Raw genomic sequence first — 20,896 nt, 5'->3', positions numbered from 1 at the left:
ATCCAACCAAAAAAAAAAAAAAAAAAAACCAAGAAATATAATGAGATAATTAGGACATGTAGTTTACTGAGGAGATGGATGATATGCTTTTTGTAAATTTATGTGTTTTCTTTAAAATTAGCTAAAGGCATAATGTAATTTTCTAATGAAATTTATTGTTGTTGTTCCATGATTGAACTATATATAAAAAACCAATATAATTGGATTTTAGCAATTAAATGTAGTTATTAAATCCACACATTAAAAAATAAGATTACAATAAAAGGATTCTAAAACTTATATAAATATAAATACATATTGAATGATGGTCTACATAGGTCGTCCGCGATATAGTCCAGTTCGTGCATAACATTTGTCGGTAACTGAAGTTTATTGACAATGAATATTGTTCATCTATGACTTGACTGGTTAGTAAATAGTTTCCTAGAACTTTCAGAAACATGGTCTGGGACTCCTAAACGTGGTCCAGGTTGTCCCTAATATGGCCCGGGTTGTCCGGTCCAGGTTGTCCCATGGGCTGTGTTGTCCCTAATTCGATAAAATTACATTTATTCAGGGGTGTAAAATTCCACTCGCCCGCTCGCATTGGCGAGTTAAACTCTGGATAGGACGAGTGGATCTCGCTGTATACTCGACCGATCGGGCGAGTGGTTTTTACGTCGTAGCTTTAATGAATCTTGAAAAATGTTAAGAGATAGTTGAGTTGCTACTTTGATTGACTGGAATTTACCCGCGAATCGTAAAGATATCAAAACTTCATGCCGGTAATTTTCCATTCTGAGAGCACGTGCGACCTATCGTAATATCAAATTTACATCTCCGTTACTTTTGTTTATCGACATGTACACAAAAAACGCGCGTAGTGCATTCATTTTTTTAAATTATCGCTTCAGTTTTTCAACATCGCTTGAGAAGTAATACAATTTGAATTCTACTAAGATTTCAATAAAATATCGACGGAAATGTAAGCATATTTGTATGAAAACGGTCGAATTTTCATATAATCATCTGTTAAATTTCAAACAGCGCGATCTTAATTACTGGTTTCTTTCTAAGAGAAAATAACTGATACATACTATGGGCATAAAATTCGGACTTTTGACCAGAAAGAACAAAAAACAGAATTAAAAAATCTTAAATAATGAAAAAGCGGCAGTAATTTAAATACATTGAGTAAAACGATTTTTTTGGTAAAAAGGTTTCTGTTAGTGCGGCGGAATAGGGTACGTGACCTCGTGGACGTAAATAGAAATGTGGCTTTAAAATAAAACAAAATGATGTTGTTGCGGTTTTAAATAAGTTTTAAATGAATCTTTGTACATGTATTTTTTTATATAAAATATTCTTCTCAAACGATAATGTAAATTCCTTGGGGACAAATAGGTCACATGGCGCGAAAACTGTAATATGACGTAATGCCATGACAATCTCGTGCAACAACACCGCTTTGATCTCCACTTCAGATGTCATGATACCGACACACCTCTTTTAGCTCTTTGGGAGGATGTTAATTGATGATGAAAACAGGCCAATTACTTAGTTTATCAACAGAATAATTACCGATGATCGTCAACTTTTTTTTTTCGTTTTCAAGACGGGTAGGTGATTATTGTGTCCATATTTTAGGACACTTTTCAAAATACATACTGAAGAATTGGGTAAAAATCGATACTATTGTGTCCATATTTTAGGACACTTTTCAAAATAGATACTAATGATTATTTTTCGGGAAATAAGTCTTGAGAAAATGAAAGTAACTGATGTTTAATACTTTCCCGACACTTTGGGAAACTAAGGTAGGGGTTAGACTGTGACTATTTTTACTATCGATGTAGTTATTATGGAGAGCAACTTGATGGTGGAGATGACAAAATTAGTGAAAGAAAAATGTCTGGTGTGAAAAGGAAATTTAAGAGTAACGAAAATGAATAATCAAAAAGGAAACGTAGTGTACGAGGTAATAATTGTGTTATGTTTGAAATTTGCTTTTTGTACATAATACTCCTTCCATAAAACGTGACAGTATCAAAAATGCCAATTATTAGGGCGAGTGACTGTCCACTAAGGGCGAATAGATTTTACTAGCTACTAGTCCTGCAGGGCGAGTGGTGTGAAAAAGAATTTTACACCCCTGTTATTCTCCAAACTACATCTTGAAATTAATTGGTAAATCAATTAATTTCAAGCTGCGATTTTGAGTCTAAATATAATTTTAGCAGTTTTCAAACACTTGATCTGTAAATTTATAGGCTGAGAAATCTGTAAATTTATAGATTATCTGTAAATTTACAGATAATCTGTAAATATACCACGTTCCTAGACCTGGTTATATAGCAGTAATTTGGTAAAAAATGTACTTCCGTGGTGTTGTCGATAGAAGTCCAGGGCTCACACTCACAGACACTTGGGGCTTTGACAAGCTTATATTAGTATTGGTAATTTGGTCAACAATTTTCTGCATATTACCATCACACAAACATGTGACGAACATGAACAAATTTTCTAGCCATTTTAAAAATACCCTAATATACTATCGGGCCTAAATATACTGAAAGATTACAAATTTTTCCTCATTGTTTACATGCAATGACCTTGTTCTGGACAATTTTATTTAGCTTAATCTGACACAAACACACATGCTATTGGTGTCCATCGTTTCAGCCCTGAAAAATCTTTCCATCCATATATATTGTTACCTGTCAAGGACTAATATCAGCAAATCTCTTCCTTATTTTCATTTCATTGCACTGGCCACTTCAACTTTCCGTTTGATATTGCCCGTTGCACCCGGCTGACATGCACAGATATTGACAATGCAGAACAGGGCAACCAATTATACATATACGACTTAGGCCCTTTTGGGCCTCTTGTTACTGGATCAATATCTGGGCAAAGAGGAATAAAAAATCCTGATATAATTTATAAAGTTAATTTTAGGGGCAAATTGCATGATTTAAAAAAAATCCTTGAGGAAAAGTCTATAAACAACACTGCCTGTAGAAGAAAAAGAGTTACTCAGTCATACTACAAATGATTTACAAAGGCAACATGAAAAAAAAATGTAAATGTTTGAACAGTTTGATGTTGACAAAAATATGCAATAGGAAATATGAAAATGTTATATTTTTTTTTATATTTCCAGTGTGGCAAATGCATTGAGACGAGTATGCATTGCAGAAGTTCCAACCATGGGTTTGTATTATATACAGCATGTTTCATTAAAAGACTTATTTTTATGCCCCACTCCCCACCCTCTGTAAAAAGAGGAGGCACATTGTTTTGCACATTATTTTTCTGTATGTAGACCATTTCGAGGACTCAGAGCGACACTATTCTAAGTATATATAGAAATAGAAGCAGATAGACTAGTTTCGCTCTGAGCCTTCGATTTGGTTTCTGATCAATAATTAGAAAATGCTTGGTCAAACGTCGTAGGATGATTGCCTGTGGTCTGTAGATGACCCTAAAGTTTTGGAATTAGGTATATGAAAGGTCAATGTCACAGTGCTGCTCAATAATTGGAGAACATTTAGTTATTTAGTGTCTGAAAAGCAAGAAAAACTTTGAGGTACATGTACTGCTACTGCAAATAGTACAATAAGAGCACTTATGACAGCATACTTGGAGTTCTAAGCATTTTAATTTGAGAACAGAAACTCATGGAACTAGGAGTAGTGCTAGTAACTTCCATGTACCTACAGCTGATGGTTGCTCATCTTCTACCTTTTTATGCCCCCGAAGGGAGGCATATTAGTTTTCAACTGTTCGTTCGTTCGTCACAACGTTAACTTTTTGCATGAAGGCACTTTACTCGCGAACTACTGCACCCAGGACCTTCAAACTTCACATGCTGATAGTACTTATTGTGTACACGACCCCTATTGACTTTGGGGTCACCACGTCAAAGGTCAAGGTCACAGGGGCCAATGTTAACTTTCTGCATGAAGGCACTTTACTCGCGAACCACTGCACCCAGGACCTTCAAACTTCAAATGCTGATAGTACTTATTGAGTATACAACCCCTACTGACTTTGGGGTCACCACGTCAAAGGTCAAGGTCACAGGGGCCAATGTAAACTTCTTGCATGAAGGCACTTTACTCGCGAACCACTGCACCCAAGACCTTCAAACTTTAGATGCTGATAGTACTTATTGAGTACACGACCCCTACTGCCTTTGGGGTCACCAGGTCAAAGGTCAAGGCGCTGCATTTGTCACCATTAGTGACAGCTCTTGTTTTATAATGCAATTTTAGACTGGAACAGTTTGCAACATAAAATTAGAAACAATAGAAAAATGTGTGTTTTCAAAAAGGAAACAAAATCTTACCTGATAAATTCTATGAAACAGAAAGAAACATCAGATTTTTTTAATGGTTTAAACACTATATTAAATGAGTAATATGAATTGTTCTTATGAAATAAATTTTAAAACTTTAATGGGTCATCCTGCGGTATGCATGTCACAAAATTTGCAAAGTTTGTATAATCATTTTCATAATATTTATAGCAGTATTATTTGTAGTCTGTGATATCTTCTGTTATTATTAAATTAGGCCAGCATTTTTTTATTTTCTGGTTTACGGGAGATTTTTCAAAAAGTTTGGGTCGGTGGGGACAAATAAAAATAAAAATAAAAATCCAAATTTTGAGCAGTCGACCAAATAAATAAAAATAAAACGTCCAAAAGGATACAATTTTTTTATTTTTTGTACACCCATGAAAACAAAAGCTTGCAAGCTTAAATTGCATACACACTCACAAATGAACTATTCTGAACTGGTTTATATCTCATCATCTCAGTATACTGTTGTTTTCTTTATGTGTAGCTTGTATGAATAATGCAATTTTCAAAGTCACCAAAGATATGTATTATTTGTGTTTTTGTATGTATCTATTTTATAGAAAAAACATACTTGTGGTTTTTCATAATAAAATATACAGATACCACAGTTGACATATCATAAGAACATTGCATAATGTTTATAATATAAACATGAATAAAAACTGCTATTAGAATGGGGATATGCAATGACTACTTTAGGTCTGCATCCTGCATACATGCATATTAACTGGTCTTAGATACAAAGTCTTAAAAGACAGCAATTGTCATACTAGAAAGCCAGAATTACAAATTGATAAACTGGCTTTAAAATTAAATGGCTTTGGTTAAGTTTCAGTGGCTTTAATATTGTTTTATATTTTGCCTATTGTCAGTGCCACCTATATTGTACGACAAGTCAAAACAATCAGAATTTTGGTTCAGCTGAAATGTGTACACAATAACAAGTTAACCTTATCGGTTGATGTTTAAACAACAGTATCGGGTATTTATAAGACTCTTCACTGAGATGGGACTTGGACTTAGTAAGTTAGTAAGTTATGAGTCCGAAAAAACATTTATTACTGGATATGTCATTATGTGTTCCTCAGTGTCAAAGGCACATGTGACATACAGTGTCTGAATGTTTGTCCAAAACATACTTTCAAAGGGTCTTCTTACAGACTTTATCGGTATACTTCAAGTGAACAGGACTCATGAGAATATTGCTGCGAGGTTCATGTTTGATAAATTGCAGATGTCAAACTGATCTCTGACAACAAGTTCCATCACAAGTCATGACATTTGTTCCAGTGGTAGTCTACACAGTTCACTACCATTGTAATGATTAAACATATTTCCTGGCAATTTAGTACCAGTACTTACCAACTACCATAGCTTCCTGGAAATTACCAGTACTTTTCTAGTTTACTGTAATGATCATTAAAAACAAATCAACAGTTTAGAACACTTTTATTATGTACAACCTTACACATAATTGGCTTTTCTCTAATTTTTTGATACTAATGATATAAATAGATATATACACAAAAGAATGTGAAAAACAGTGTACATGCATTTCAAATATTTTAAATATGTGTTGACGACAGGTCAAACGTCGCAAGGACTCAAGGTCCAAGGACTCACACTTAGTATGCAAAACAGTGTACATTAAAAGCATCTCATTTCAAATATTTTACATATGTGTTGACGACAGGTCAAACGTCGCAAGGACTTAAGGTCCAAGGACTCACACTTAGTGTACAAAACAGTGTACAGGCATCTGATTTCAAATATTTTAAATGTGTGTTGACGACAGGTCAAACGTCGCAAGGACTTATGGTCCAAGGACTCACACTCAACTTATAAATATCTGTTTGAAGCTATATCACAGCTCAATTACATTAACAATGTATATTTATTCTACGATTTTTGGTTTTGGTCCATCTTTTAACAGCACTTGCAAAGTTCAAGTATTTGTCATTTTTGTGCACATGCAAAATATGATTTGTGTTTTCAACTTTTAGGCGGTTACGTAAGTCAGTTACAATTCTCTTAACACTTGAGAACACACGTTCTACCTCAGCTGTACTGACTGGAAGTACAGCAGCAGTTGCACACAACTTTGTGATAATTGGACATACATTGCCGGTGGTTGGAGCGATTTTAGTTAGTGTCTTAGTCAGGGACGAAGGGGTATTGATAAATTGTGAGTCAAGGTCCTTCACAGTTTCTTTCACTTGGTCCCATTCATACAGCGACTGATCAATGTCAAAACTGAAGTGGTCTGCTAGCATTTCAATTTCATCATTGCCAGCCAGAGCACCAGTGTCTTTCATAGCAAACACAGACATACTATCAATAACATCACTGTTCTCTAACCGGGATTCAATATTTGCAACAAGGTTGTCAACAAATAGGCACTCAGCATGTTTCACACGGTTAATCTCATCTTCTGTTGGTGTGATTTCGAATTCTTGTAGAAGTTTGCTGCTCTTTTTCATGCTTACTCCATCCACACTCTTAAGTTTGTTTAGGGCAGAAATGGTGGCATCCATCTTTGGTTTGATAACTGACAAGTCAACATTGTTAGACTCAAATGTCAGGGCCAACTGAGTCAGGGGTCTAAGAGCGTCACACAAGAAATGAATGATATGTACACTCTGGTAGGTTTTCAGTTTCTTTCCAAGTCCACTGGCTGAGGGGCCTGATCCTATTCGCACTTTATCTTTTCCCGATTCAACAGCGTCCTCAAGGTCCATGATCACCGCCCCGTAAGTATCTCTGAGAGATGTCACTGCGTCATGGTGTGACAACCAGCGTGTGTGAGCAACTTGCTTGATATGTTTCTGATCACAGTCTTCAAGTACACTTGTAGTTTCTCCAGGGATCTGGTTCTGTTGCTGGAGGATTTGTAGTATTTGTGAATACCTGATAACACATCGTCTGTATCCCTAAACTGTTTGATAGATTCAAAGCTGTCCTTTGCAGCTAAAGCAAGTCTGTGATTGTGGCAGTGGACTGTAACAACCTCTGGTTTTATTTCCTTAAGACGTGTGGCTACTCCAGTTTTCTTACCAATCATTGTATTACAGCCATCACTCCCAAACGCAACAAAATTGTCCATTCCAAGTTCGTTCTGTACTAATGTTTCAGTTGCTTTAAATATTGTTTCAGCTTTGCCATCATCAACCTGAATGTCTTTTACGAAATCTACATTAATTTCTCCACTGTCTGAGTTTGCATACTGTACACAAAACGCAAGATGTTTCTTGTTAGATACATCAGTCGCCTCATCAGTGAGGACGGAGTACGCGTGACTTTGTTTGATATTCTGTTTCACAGTCTCTTGAATGTCATCGGACATAGCTGTTAGCAGTTCCTCTGCTGTGGCACGACTTTTGTACGTGGCATTTTTGCCTTTGGAAAGGTTGGCTAGTACCGGACTTTTCAGTTCATTAATAGCGAAGTCAATGAAGTCCTCATACACAGTTGTGTGCGGAATGTTATGTTTCACTAAGAAATGTACCACTTTTGACGCACACACGACAGCTTCAAATTCCTTGTCACTTAGTGGAGTTTTTCATTGAATGAATTCTCAATTGTCATTTGATCTTCAGTTTCTAGTTTCACCGCATCCTTGTGCTGATCTGACCTCTCGTGGTCCGTTACTCTGTCAAGGCGCAGACTTTTACAACCAGTCGTGATCCAAACAGAATTCCCATTTCTCCCTTGAGTCTTATGTTTACTACACAACTCACATAACATAACTTCCACTTTATTTCCTTCATTGTCAGTGTCAACTTTGTGTAATAACCAGGGACGCTCCCGAGTCCAGCTACGGTCAAACCCTACTTTGTGCTTGGCTTTATCAATACCAGTCTTGTGGGGTTTCAGGATTTTCCTGTTCTGTGGTACTGACGTTTCCGTAACAGTAGTTTCTGTTGCAACCTCTGTGCCTGTATTGGTGCTGAAAATGAAAAGTAAAAATTAAATCAACAAGCAAATAAAGGACTTCGGACACTTTCTATATGAATTTGCCTACTCCAAGAGTGAAAAATAAACCACTAAGAAATAAGTATTTAATTACATATACCATGAAAATACATATTTGAGATTATTTCTTAAAGTCAAATTTTCAATATTTTTTCATTAAACGATGAGTTTTGCTCTAAATAGAATTACTTACCCTGTTATATACATATAAAAGCTATTTTGCCTTATTCAACATTGTTCCCCCACATGCATCAAAACCAAATTTGGCCAGCATATGTAGATATTAATTATACACATGTTCTGTGACTATTGTGTTGATGCAAGGGGTGGAACAGTACTTTTAAACAAAAAATATAACTACAGGGTGTTCCCAAATGTAAAGTAACCAATACTTTTTATATTCATTTTTAATAATTTGATAGTCATATATTTTACATCTGTATGTAACTCAAATACTATACAAATGTTTGAAAGGGTACACATAGGCATGTTATACATGTATAGTAGTGAGAGAAGCAAATACAGTGAATTCATTATTATTTTTTGGGTTAAATTTTCATTGGCTTATCCTGGTTGTTTGTTGCAGTAGATTGGCAAATGTTTGCTGTAAAATACTAGCAACACATCAGGTAATTTTCTGCATGCCCTCCTCGTGACGCGCACGCCACTAGCGATGAGGATGTAATTTGTTTTCCATTTTGTTTTTATTATTTTTTGTATTTTTTATATATTTTTCATTTCTTTATGTTTTCATCTTCTTCTGTGCGTTTATATTTATTTCTTTTAGACACATACTAAATGTCACACGCATTCATTACTTCATGCTCTTCCTTCTGTGAAAACTGAATTGAAGATTGTTCTTTGCGAATGACTAGGCCTAAACACCACAAAAAAGAGGCAATATGTGCACAGTAGTTAATCTGATCCTGACTATAGCCTATCCGACAGAAATAACGTTTGGCATTGATATGCCTGTGATGCATAGGTCAAGAACAATAGCTTCTTGGCTGGTCATATCAGTGGCGGTTTCACATTCAGTGTGATGCCATGAAAGTCACTTTCCATGCAGATGGCATATACAAATACGGGAAAACGAACTAAAAGGTCCAGCCGAGTTTCAGGTTGAATTTTTGTGCAGCGACCTGCTTCTACTTTAGCCCTACAAATGACACATTTCGAATGTGTTTTGCCCACAACTTTAGCCCTGATTACACAACATTATCTTTAAATGGGTTGTTGTCAGACTTATACCGATTTAACTTTTTCCGATACAGCTTCCTGTACAGCCCCACAAAGAACTGTCATTTCGGATACATTTTTACTACATGTTTAAGCCAAATGAGCCGTGCCATAAGAAAACCAACATAGTGGCTTTGCGACCAACATGGATCCAGACCAGCCTGCGCATCTGGTCAGGATCCATGCTGTTCGCTTTCAAAGCCTATTGGAATTAGACAAACCTTTAGCGAACAGCATGGATCCTGACTAGACTGCGCAGATGCGCAGACTGGTCTTGATCCATGCTGGTCGCAATTTCACTATGTTGGTTTTCTCATGGCGCGGCTCAAATATTACCTGTGCCACTGGTATTTATCCCAAGCAAGAACCCACCCTACGGCCTAGATAAGATGACTGCCTTTTCTTAGTGTATTAATGTTATACAGCACACAAATATCTGCCATCACTTATAACAGAGCTATACAGACATGTACATGTACTTAAATACCTTAACCACTGTAATAAAACTGACCGGTCACTTATACATGTATATCTATTCACACATGTAATGCATCAATAACTTTACATTACGAACAGTGTATAGATAAATCAAGTACAGGCTATTTGCAAAAATATCGTTCCCTTTTTTATTTATTTATAGGATTTTAATCTCAAAATGTTATTTTTTCCTTAAATAAACAGATTTTGTCACCTTTTTCGACTGGAATTCATATATTTAAAACTTCCGTAAAGTGACGACATTGTATTTTTACGGAAATTAAACATTTTATTTTTTCAAGAAAATACACCCTGGCCTGTATAAAATAAGAAAAACATCTTGATAGGAACAGATACAAACCAGTTTCTGCTGTAATAAATTAACTAACACATTGGTTTATCATCGACTCGAAACAATTTGTGTATTGTTTAAATACTTAATGAGAATTTTGCATTCAAAATGTAGGCTAGAAGCATATGATAGTGTCCGAAGTCCTTTCATTTCATTTAAAAAAGTATTTCTTTCATGTATAAAACTGGGAGCAGTGTTTTACAACAACCTTCATCATTCTGTAGAACACTTCCATTGTGTCGGAAAAAAAATCATAAAACATTGTCAAACAAAACTTTAGATCTATATTATGTTTTACTGCGAATCTGTCTGACCTAGTGTAGAAGAAAAATCCGTGCATTCCAATTTGCAGTCCACTTGGAATTCATCGCGATCGTGAATCAAACTCATAAATAGAAAAATTCTATTAAATATTTACCTTTGTGCAACACAGAAGAATGAAGTAAGAGATTGATTTGTTTTAGCTATTTTAGCTCTCTCATTTTGGAGTTGTATTAGTTTCCGTTTTTCAGACGGCATCTTGCCTTAATTTACGATGCGTTTTCGTCAAAATTTTGGAAACGAATAACAATTTCTGTGCTAATAATTATGCGTTCAGTGCTAGAAATATTACATATAATTACCTGTAAATTGATTCCAATTACGTTTTAGATCCACGCCGCATTAATTACGTCATCAGTTATTTTCAAATCTTCTTTGCGAATAACAAGTTTTCTAACACAATAATTAATTAATATCGTAAACCGTAAAACGTCTTTAATCCTTTATCATTCACATTAATTAATCCATTTCATAATGTAATTGATTCACTCACTCGTGAAAACAAAACGTTTATCATACACAACAAATATTCAACTCGCCGCTACTTATGTATAATTATTGCTCCACTTTAAACACGTTTAACACAGCGCGTTCTGTGATCAATACACACCACACTTGTCAGCTGATATTTACTACCGTATCGACCGACTTTTCGATACACGCCTAAGGGCATACTACAGTATACATGACGTGTGTAACGGATTAATTAAGGCTGCTAATGTCGGCAATTAACGGGTATAATTATTGCTCCACTTTAAACACGTTTAACACAGCGCGTTCTGTGATCAATACACACCACACTTGTCAGCTGATATTTACTACCGTATCGACCGACTTTTCGATACACGCCTAAGGGCATACTACAGTATACATGACGTGTGTAACGGATTAATTAAGGCTGCTAATGTCGGCAATTAACGGGTGGGCGGAGTGAAAAAAGGGCACTTCAAGAGTTTCGGGCGGCAGTTAGGGCAAGTGGGCGGGGCTTAAAAGGGCCTGGCGCTGCGCCAGGCTAAATAGCGCTAGATGAAACACTAATAATTATCTTTTGAGTTACAGTACCTGGCTAGAACTTTAGTCAAACACGATTCTAGGAAATATTGAGATAATCTTTTCATATGAGCAATATCTCCACTCGGATTAGATTGCCTGTCAAAAATATTAAACAACCATTAATCTGACTGTCCAATTATTTTGACTACATGTAGTTTGAATCTTTTATTACATGTATCTTTCATTCTTTGTCAAGCATTTGCAGGGACATGTGCCATTTTACATTGAAATTGCACTTTGTTTTGAACAGAACTACTGAAAATTATGGTATTAGTTATTTTTTCTTCTCCAACCCCCAAGACTTCAAAGTAAAAAAAATATGTTTAGCAAGTTGATACTCACTTTTGCTCTTCCATTTTGCCATTTCTTTGGTTTCTTTCCTTTTTATCAAGTGTGGTATTTTTCTGACAGTCCCACATGAATTTGATCGTTGTCCAATTATAATATACAGACAACAAATCTCGTACATGTGATACGCCAGATTTTTCAACATCTGGACAGCGTTGATAGCAGAGCTAAAGGCGCCGCAAAGCGGCGCCGACAGCGTCGCATTACGGTTAGACGTGTGAAAAAGAAAATGACTAAAACTGTGTATAGAATTACTATCGAGTTGAAAATTCGTGGTAAGTTTTTGGAATCGGTGTTGTTCGGGTTTCTTCCAGTACACAATGCTCATAGTAATTAATCAGTAAGACGTCAGTAGACGCTTGCTGTTTACGGTTGACAAAAGCGTTTCGTTTACTGCTTTGAATGTTGAATTAAAATGTAAATGAGCGTCTGATAATAAGAATTTAGTGCTTAATACATTTTCTACGAAGACAAAAAAGATAAAATACAATATTTTCAATGCAAAACGATTTTCATCACGCTGTCATAACTGAAATTTATTATATATACTTATATTTGTGTTACTGACGTCATACTTCCACACTGGTGCAGTGGTTAGCGAGTTCGCATTGAAAACCAAAGGTCGGGAGTTGGGTCCTCACAAGAAGCATTTTTTTTTTTTAATTTCTTTTTTTTTCAGTTTTTTTTTAGTTTTGGAAGTATTGTAAAAACTAAAGGCATTCATGTGAAATTTAACAAGTGTTTTGTTAGTGATGTCAGGTTCCAATAAACTGTCTGTACAGTAGTCAGTAGAAAAACCTTTTTTTTAAAAAAAAAACAAAACAAAAAAGGTTTTGGGATCAAAATATACAGGCATTGAACTGTGAAAGGCACATAATGCTCTTCTCCCCGTTCACATCTATATCATCCACAAGCTTAAAAATCACTGACCAGAGTTTATCACTAGGAAAAAAACTACTGATTACGAATTATCAGTAAACATAAAAAAGGTTCCTACAACCATCCCTATTCTTCAGTGCTAAAAGATTAACCATAAAAATGTCATAGACTGCTTACTTAGCAGTTCAGTAAATAAAACGGGGGGTTTCGAGAATTTCGGCACACAGAGTTTTTCTCTGGGTAAAATTTTCATCATTAACTTTTAAAGATGGCGAGTCTTTTGGGTTTAAAACTTTCTTAAGTTCGTATATAGCATATTTGTAGAGTTTTCGCATGTCCAGATTTAATCATAATAGTGCATTCTAAGACATTCAGTCAGAAATCATGAATTATCATTAATTCTTAAAATTTTAATAGATCTAAAAGAACATAAACTTCCTAAAACAGATCCATAATTCCAGATAATTCCAGCAGCTTTAATTTTCAAGGGGCACTGGTGATTTTTCAAGGGAGCTCTGCCTTCTAGGTAGCACCTAAGTTCATATTAGTGAAGGTCATTTTTCGTATGTGATTATTCCTAATGTTGAGCTTTAGGTTCTGTAATTTCTACTCAGATCCAATTTGCTTACAATACTTGTTATCTCTGCAAACTTATTCCAAAGATTATTGTCTGTTAACTTGTATATTTTTCCTATTTAATTTCACACAGTTTACATTCATGTAGGCCGCCATTTTTCATGCGTCTACTGATCTTGATTAAAAACCTCTACCTTACAGTTAAACTTTTATTTTTGGCAGCAGCAATTACGGACTGTCGGCGGATAAAATGAAAATAAAAGTACTGAAAATGACTTTTATTTTGATTTTGTTTTGTCAAAAAATAGGGTCGGCGCTCCCGTAAACCAGAAAATTAAAAAATGTTGGCCTTATAGAGATTGTAATGAATATGATATCAGATTTGTGTAAAACATGATACTGTGTTTTATTTGTGTGAAAATGATATTATGTTTTATTTGACATATATTATCACGATTAAATCAAATGAAATATGTTTTGTAAAGTTTTATATGTATAAACATACTTGTTACATGTTTAGCAATAGACTGGGTGCAGATCGAGTCCAACTCTACAGTGCTGTTTGATGAGTTTATATCACATCGTATTGGACTGATTCCTCTCACAAGTGACGATGTTGTCGACAGAATGCAATACTCCAGGGTAAATACTTCCACATATATTTTCTTGTAAATCTTCATTTAGATGTTTCTGGTAAAAATAAGGTGCAAGTTTTTTTTTTATATTTATATTTATTTAAAGATCCTAAATCAATTTATAGAGCCATTTTTATACGCCCGTTTGAAAAACGGGACGTATTATGGGAACGCCCCTGGCGGGCGGTTGGGCGGGCGGGCGGGCGGGCGGCGTCCACAGACCTTGTCCGGAGCATATCTTCTACATGCATGGAGGGATTTTGATGAAACTTGGCACAGTTGTTCACCATCATGAGACGGAGTGTCCTGCGCAAGAACTAGGTCCCTAGGTCTAAGGTCAAGGTCACACTTAGAGGTCAAAGGTCAATTTCAAGAATGACTTTGTCCGGAGCATATCTTCTTCATGCATGGAGGGATTTTGATGAAAGTTGGCACAATTGTTCATCATCGTGAGACGGAGTGTCATGCGCAAAAACCAGGTCCCTAGGTCTAAGGTCAAGGTCACACTTAGAGGTCAAAGGATACAAGAATGAAAAATTCAAGAATGACTTTGTCCGGAGCATATCTTCTTCATGCATGGAATGATTTTGATGTAGCTTGGCACAGTTGTTCACCATAATGAGAGGGAGTGTCGTGCGCAAGAACCGGGTCCCTAGGTCTAAGGTCAAGGTCACACTTAGAGGTCAAAGGATACAAGAATGAAAACTTTGTCTGGAGCATATCTTCTTCATGCATGAAAGGACTTTGATGTAGCTTGGCAAAATTGTTCACCATCATGAGACGGAGTGTCGTGCGCAAGAACCAGGTCCCTAGGGGTAAGGTCAAGGTCACACTTAGAGGTCAAGGATACAAGAATGAAAACTTTGTCCGGAGCATTTCTTCTTCATGCATTGAGGGATTTTGATACAACTTGGCACAAATGTTCACAAGCATGAGACGGAGTGTCATGCGCAAGAACCAGGTCCCTCGGTCTAAGGTCAAGGTCACACTTAAAGGTCAAAGGTCAGATACAAGAATGACTTTGTCCGGAGCATTTCTTCTTCATGCATGGAGGGATTTTGATGTAACTTGGCATAATTGTACACCATCATGAGACAGAGTGTCATGCACTGGTCCCTTCTTTTGAATTACTTCCCTTTGCTGTTACTATAAATAGCTTATATTGTAAGTTTTTCATTACAAGTCGTAGGGAAAAATCGAGACCACTTTTCTGTGGTACAACATGCATGTTACGTCCAATTCTGAGGTGTATTTTGAGCTATCTCTACCTGGTAAGGATTTTTGTATGGACTTGTAATTTTTTTTTTTTTTTTTTTTTTTTCTCTCTCTCTCTTTAAAGATTAACTTCCCTTAGTTGAGTCTATAAATAACTTACATTGTAACTTTTTTATAATTGACCCTACTGAAAAACCAAGACCACTTTTCTGTGGTACAACATTGATGTTACTTTCAAATTTTGGGTGTATTTTAAGGTATCTCTACCTGGTAAGGATTTTTTTTGTGGACTTAGAAAAATAAAAGAATTACAATAATTTCTAAAAAAAAACATTGTAAACAACTAGAAAATTAAAATTCCATTTGCAAATACAGGTGCTAGTGTAAAGAAATTTGCTGTGACGGGCGTATATTGTGACATTCTGGCACTCTTGTTAAGATGAGGACATTGTTTTATTTATAAACAAGTTTGAGGACTGCTATGTGTTTGTTGAAGGAAAAAAAAACATGCTGCACTACAAGTCTTTTTGTTAAATGTTTTTAACTGGACTGTTTGAAAAGTAGTGAGAGCTATTCTACTCCCCTGGGCATTGCTGTTAGTCACACCTTGATAAATGTTTTGCATGCAAGATCATATCTCAGTAACTATTGCATGAATTGAATTGAAATGTCAGAAAATGCTTCACAATCATCAGACCTATTCAGTATTGGAATAACCTAGATAGGATAGTTTTGCTTGAGTTTCATGTATATTAAAATTAAATTCGATTAAAATTCAGTGAAATGTTTGCATGCAGCTATCAATCTGTATCTCAATAACAACCAGAGGTATTGAAATGAAATGTACACCTAGTCATCACTAACTGCAATAACCAAGTTAGATGACCTGTGGTAGAATGTGATGCACATCTTCTTTGACTTAGAAAATTTGGTTAAATTATTAGCTTGACTATTCAAAGAATAATCGGCTATTCTACTCACCCTGGCGTCGGTGTCACGCCTTGGTTTAAGTTTTGCATGCAAGTATAATATGGCTATCATTTAAAGGCATACAGCTATGAAACTTAGTTTTTCTTTTTCTAGGTCAATTACTAACCTCACTAGGTCATGTCCCATAACTCTGACATGTATTTTGGCCAAATTATGTCCCCTTTTGGACTTAGAAAATCCTGGTTAAAGTTTTACATGCAAGTTACTACAGTCGAATACCGTTACCTCGATATTCAATGGACTGTAAAAGTTGCATCGACGTATCCGAAGTTCGACGTAACGATATCGACTATCTGGGACTACTTTGTACTTGTGTCGGACGTCTATATTGCCATTATATACAATGCTTTTTTCAGAGGGTTTGAAAGGGGAAAGAAATAATATAAAACGTAAGAACGATTTTAATTTTATTGACAAATAAATCATCTTAATTAAATACATACATAAACTTTTTTAGTTTTTCATTTTGACTGTGCTTCGATAACAAAAATTTGCCTGTTAAATACGCATATTGTTACTCAATCCTAACTGGCAGATTTTTAATCCGTCAAACAGAAAATGTTTCATCCAAATCAGTTGTTAAATTGGAAAACAGCTTTGATGCTTGCACGCTGTTTTATGTGACTAATTATTGGGAATTAAATGCAAACTTCCTGACATTTAAATTGGATTAAAGATTAAATAACAAACAAAACAAACACACAAACTAACTTGATTATGATTAATACATCGCCGAACAACAATAGGTTGATTTTCACACCTTACAAATAACATGGATATTTTTTGACAAGCTGCGATATCGAAGAAACCAGGTGTAAAAACAATACAGGTAAGTTGACGGGACTGAAAAATATCGAGCTAATCATATCAAGGTAATGATAAATAATTACATTAAGGTAAATAGGGAAACATCGGGACCTACTACAACACATCGTGCTAACCGGAGTACCGAGCTAACCGATATCGAGGTAACGATATTCAACTGTATCTCCAAAACTAATGCAGATATTGAATTGAAACCTCACATGTGTCTTGAACTGTCTTCGGGGTTATAAAACTAGGTGATAGCATCAAGTCCCATAACCCTGGCATGCATTTTGGCCAAATTATGCCCCTTTTGAACTTAGAAAACCCTGTTTAAAGTTTTGCATGCAAGTACATATAGCTATTACTTTAAGGCATATAGCTTTGAAACTCATTTTACCAAAGGTCAAGGTCACAGGGGCCTGAATATGGAAAACTCTTACCCATCAATGACTTGAGAACCACTTGATCCAGAATGTTGAAACTTCATAGGGTGATAGGACTAACTTACAGAGTAGATGACCCCTATTGATTTTTGGGTCACTTGATCAGGGACCAGAACATGGAAAACGGTTTCCGATCAATAACTTGAGAACCATTTGACCCAGAACCTTCAAACTTCATAGGATGATAGGACTTACAGAGTAGATGACCCTTATCTTTTAAGATTCACTTGAGAGAAGGTCAAGGTCACAGGGGCCAGAACATGGAAAACTGATTCCAATCCATAACTTGAGAACCACTAGCCGCAGAATGTTGAAACTTTGTTGGATGATTGGACATGCCGAGTAGATTATCCCTATTGCAGCCAACCATCAGTGTCTCTTTGACTTTCTCTCCTGTCCCCTGTTGACTTCTTGCTTATTACTACTAAGCATTGGGGGAGACATACGATTTTCTACAAAAGCATCTTCTAGTTTGGTTTAAATTTTTCATGCAAGCTCTTATCATTGGCTTGATAAAATTTTATTTGAAGCAATTTATAACAAAATATCTCTGTTTCATAAGTCTTGCCAAGTAAGGACCCTTGTTTTGAATCAGAAATTGTCAAATGGTCAAGCATACTGTCGTTTGGACAGCTCTAGTTTAATTGCAAAACTGCCTTCAAACAGTGCATTGTTAACACCATTGTTAAATATTAAAACTATAATTATTACCACAAATGGAGTTTGTTTACATATTCCAACTGTTCTAGGATTGTACATGTGAAGAGTTTTGTCCTGATTGTTCAGTTGAGTTTACACTAGATGTGAAATGCCAGGATGATGCAACACGTCATGTGACCAGCGCTGATCTCATCTCCAGCAACCCAAAAATAGTTCCAGTAAGTAGTTGAATAACATGATGTTCTTTGGTAACCTTAATATAATCTCTGTAAGTAATGGAATAACAGTACATTGAGAGAGACCTAATTTTTAGTCAAACAAAAATGCAGTAGCAGTTTGCTACGGAAGACTTCTTCAACAGTAATCCAAAAATAGTCGCAGAAAGTTAAGGAGTAACAGTATGTTAAGAAAGACCATGTCTCTAGTAAGTGCTGGGAGACAGTTTAAGTAATCCAGAAATAGTAAGTGATGGAATAACAATATGCTGACAGAGACACCATTTCCAGTAATTCAATGGTATGAGAGTATTGTACGCACAGGTAGGTAGATAAAAGAAATATTTGCAATCTATGCTTCCCTCTTTATGCACAGTTGCTGCAGTCTGTATGCATATTAAGACAATCTGGAGTTGCTCTGTTTTGGGTGATTGCAGCCTGCAGGGATCACAACCTAACTTGGCTATGTCATTATCAGGTCTTAATGATTTTGACAGCTTCTTAAGATTATGGTGATTTTTGGAAGGATTCAGGAATTTCTTATGATATATTTTTTTCCAACAAGGGCTTTTAAGCAGTCTGTTTTCTGCCAGACGTATTGCAATCTGAATGGAAACAAGCATGAATTGCAAGAAAAAATTAGTGTTTAGGGAAGGATGATCTGAAATTAGAGAGATAAGCAAACACCTGTTGCAGTATAAGTCTGTTGATATGTGTATCAAAATTATTTGATTGTACAAAACAGAACAAACAAAAAAGCAATATATCTAACTTGGCGGTAGTATCACAGTTAAGGTATCACAGCTTTAAGATATTGAGAATGTAGTTTATAAATTATTATTTTCTAAGGGTGCGCTTTAAATCGTTTAAAGATATTCTTCCAGACCTGTCATGAACTAAACACTTTTCTAGCAGGGCCTGTAACTGTTCACTGCCATCTGAAGGAGTAGGGGGAATAACTGCATTTGTTATATTCATGTACACTTGGAAAGGATTGGTTCCAGATGGGTCATTGAATGCTGGTTCCAGGGCCATTGCTTCATGCAGAATGCAGCCGATGGACCAGACCAGAGCACTGGAATCAGGATTGTCATTATTTAGGACTTCAGGGGCCTCATAGACAGCATTACTGGCTCCCGGCATCATGTTTTGTGCATTTTGGTCATCATTAGTTGCAATCTGTATAGAAATCTGGCCATTTGGATAAACAATGATACTGTCACTAGAAAGATGTGTTGTCACAGGTACTCGGTTTTCAGTTAAATGGTTGGCTAGTTTCAGCAGGGCTGACCTAATTAAGTTGTCATTAAGCCTGACGTTCTCTGACTTGCAGTTAGAGATAATGTCTGCGAGAGTTTCAACCTTTTGCTCCACAACAAAAACTTGACCGCTGTCTTCAAATGATGTGAGGAAACTTGGTGTTGCTGGGTTAACTTCTGCTTCTGTAAATAATATGAACAGGAAATGTCTTGATGCCAAAATAAACAAGAAACGTCTTGATAATAATAATGATAATGAAAAAGCTAAGTTCTTTTCATTTCACATGCATTTGCAATCTGTTTGTAGATGGTGATAAAATAAGTCTTTTAAAGAATGATATGAAATGAGCAACTGCAGGTCAAATCATGGACTTTTTAGTACAATTTTTTCTGTAATTATCAAATGATTTTGTTAAATTTATGGAGATTTTCCCCACATTACTGATCCCAACATCAGTTCCGCCACAGACCTATACCTGATTTCAGGGGATTTTTTACCAAGAGGGGAAGGGGCCCAGGTCTGTTATTTTTGAGGGAAAATAGCTCAGTATTTGGGCAAAGGGGGATAAAAAAAACATGATGTAAAGTAAAATTTTTCAGGAAAATTGTATAATTTAAAAGAAATTTTCTGAGGGGAATGGGCCTGTTAACTGCCCCTATTATAGAAGGAAAAAAAATAATGAAGGAAGGAAATGTCCTTTTAAAGATGAACATACACAGATCAGTAACATAATAATGAAACTCACCTATAGCCACTAGCCTCAGTATAACTTCAGTGTCAGTCAGGAGGCATGTGGCAGGAAACAGTCCGGAAGTATGACTTTCTGGTGGGATTTTGTCGGCATCAATAAAGAAGTCTGACAAACTCAGTCTTGAAAGTAATCCTTTAATACTGGAGGGCAATGGTAACTCATTCACCTGTAAAGAGTTTGAACATGCATTGATACATGAATTGTTTAAATGTAAAGAAATGATTTATACGTAAGTATTAAGCATTTTAGGGACAAAATGTGGGCTACTTTGGTCACATGTAACATTGTTGTGTCATGGGATTGTATGATATCTAGAGAAGGCTGTCTTTGCAGCAGTCTTGTAGAGAATAGGGTGAGA

The 20,896-nt window shown here is 35.8% G+C and overlaps 1 protein-coding gene across 1 annotated transcript in view; it reads left to right on the top strand.

Annotated features, from left to right (window-relative positions):
* The window catches only part of LOC128557687 (DNA-directed RNA polymerase II subunit RPB3-like), a 37,769-nt gene that overhangs the window by 4,576 nt on the left and 12,297 nt on the right, over positions 1 to 20,896 (top strand). Inside the window, exons 2-4 of the mRNA XM_053545639.1 lie at positions 3,143 to 3,192; positions 14,083 to 14,204; positions 18,402 to 18,530. Of these exons, the coding sequence (XP_053401614.1) occupies positions 3,143 to 3,192; positions 14,083 to 14,204; positions 18,402 to 18,530 (301 nt within the window). The remainder of the gene's footprint in view (positions 1 to 3,142; positions 3,193 to 14,082; positions 14,205 to 18,401; positions 18,531 to 20,896) is intronic.

This window comes from Mercenaria mercenaria, chromosome 6, assembly GCF_021730395.1.
Source record: "Mercenaria mercenaria strain notata chromosome 6, MADL_Memer_1, whole genome shotgun sequence".
Taxonomy (NCBI): Eukaryota; Metazoa; Mollusca; class Bivalvia; order Venerida; family Veneridae; genus Mercenaria; species Mercenaria mercenaria.
The sequence above is the reverse complement of the archived record's forward strand: the minus strand, read 5'-3'. Positions and strand labels throughout refer to the sequence as shown.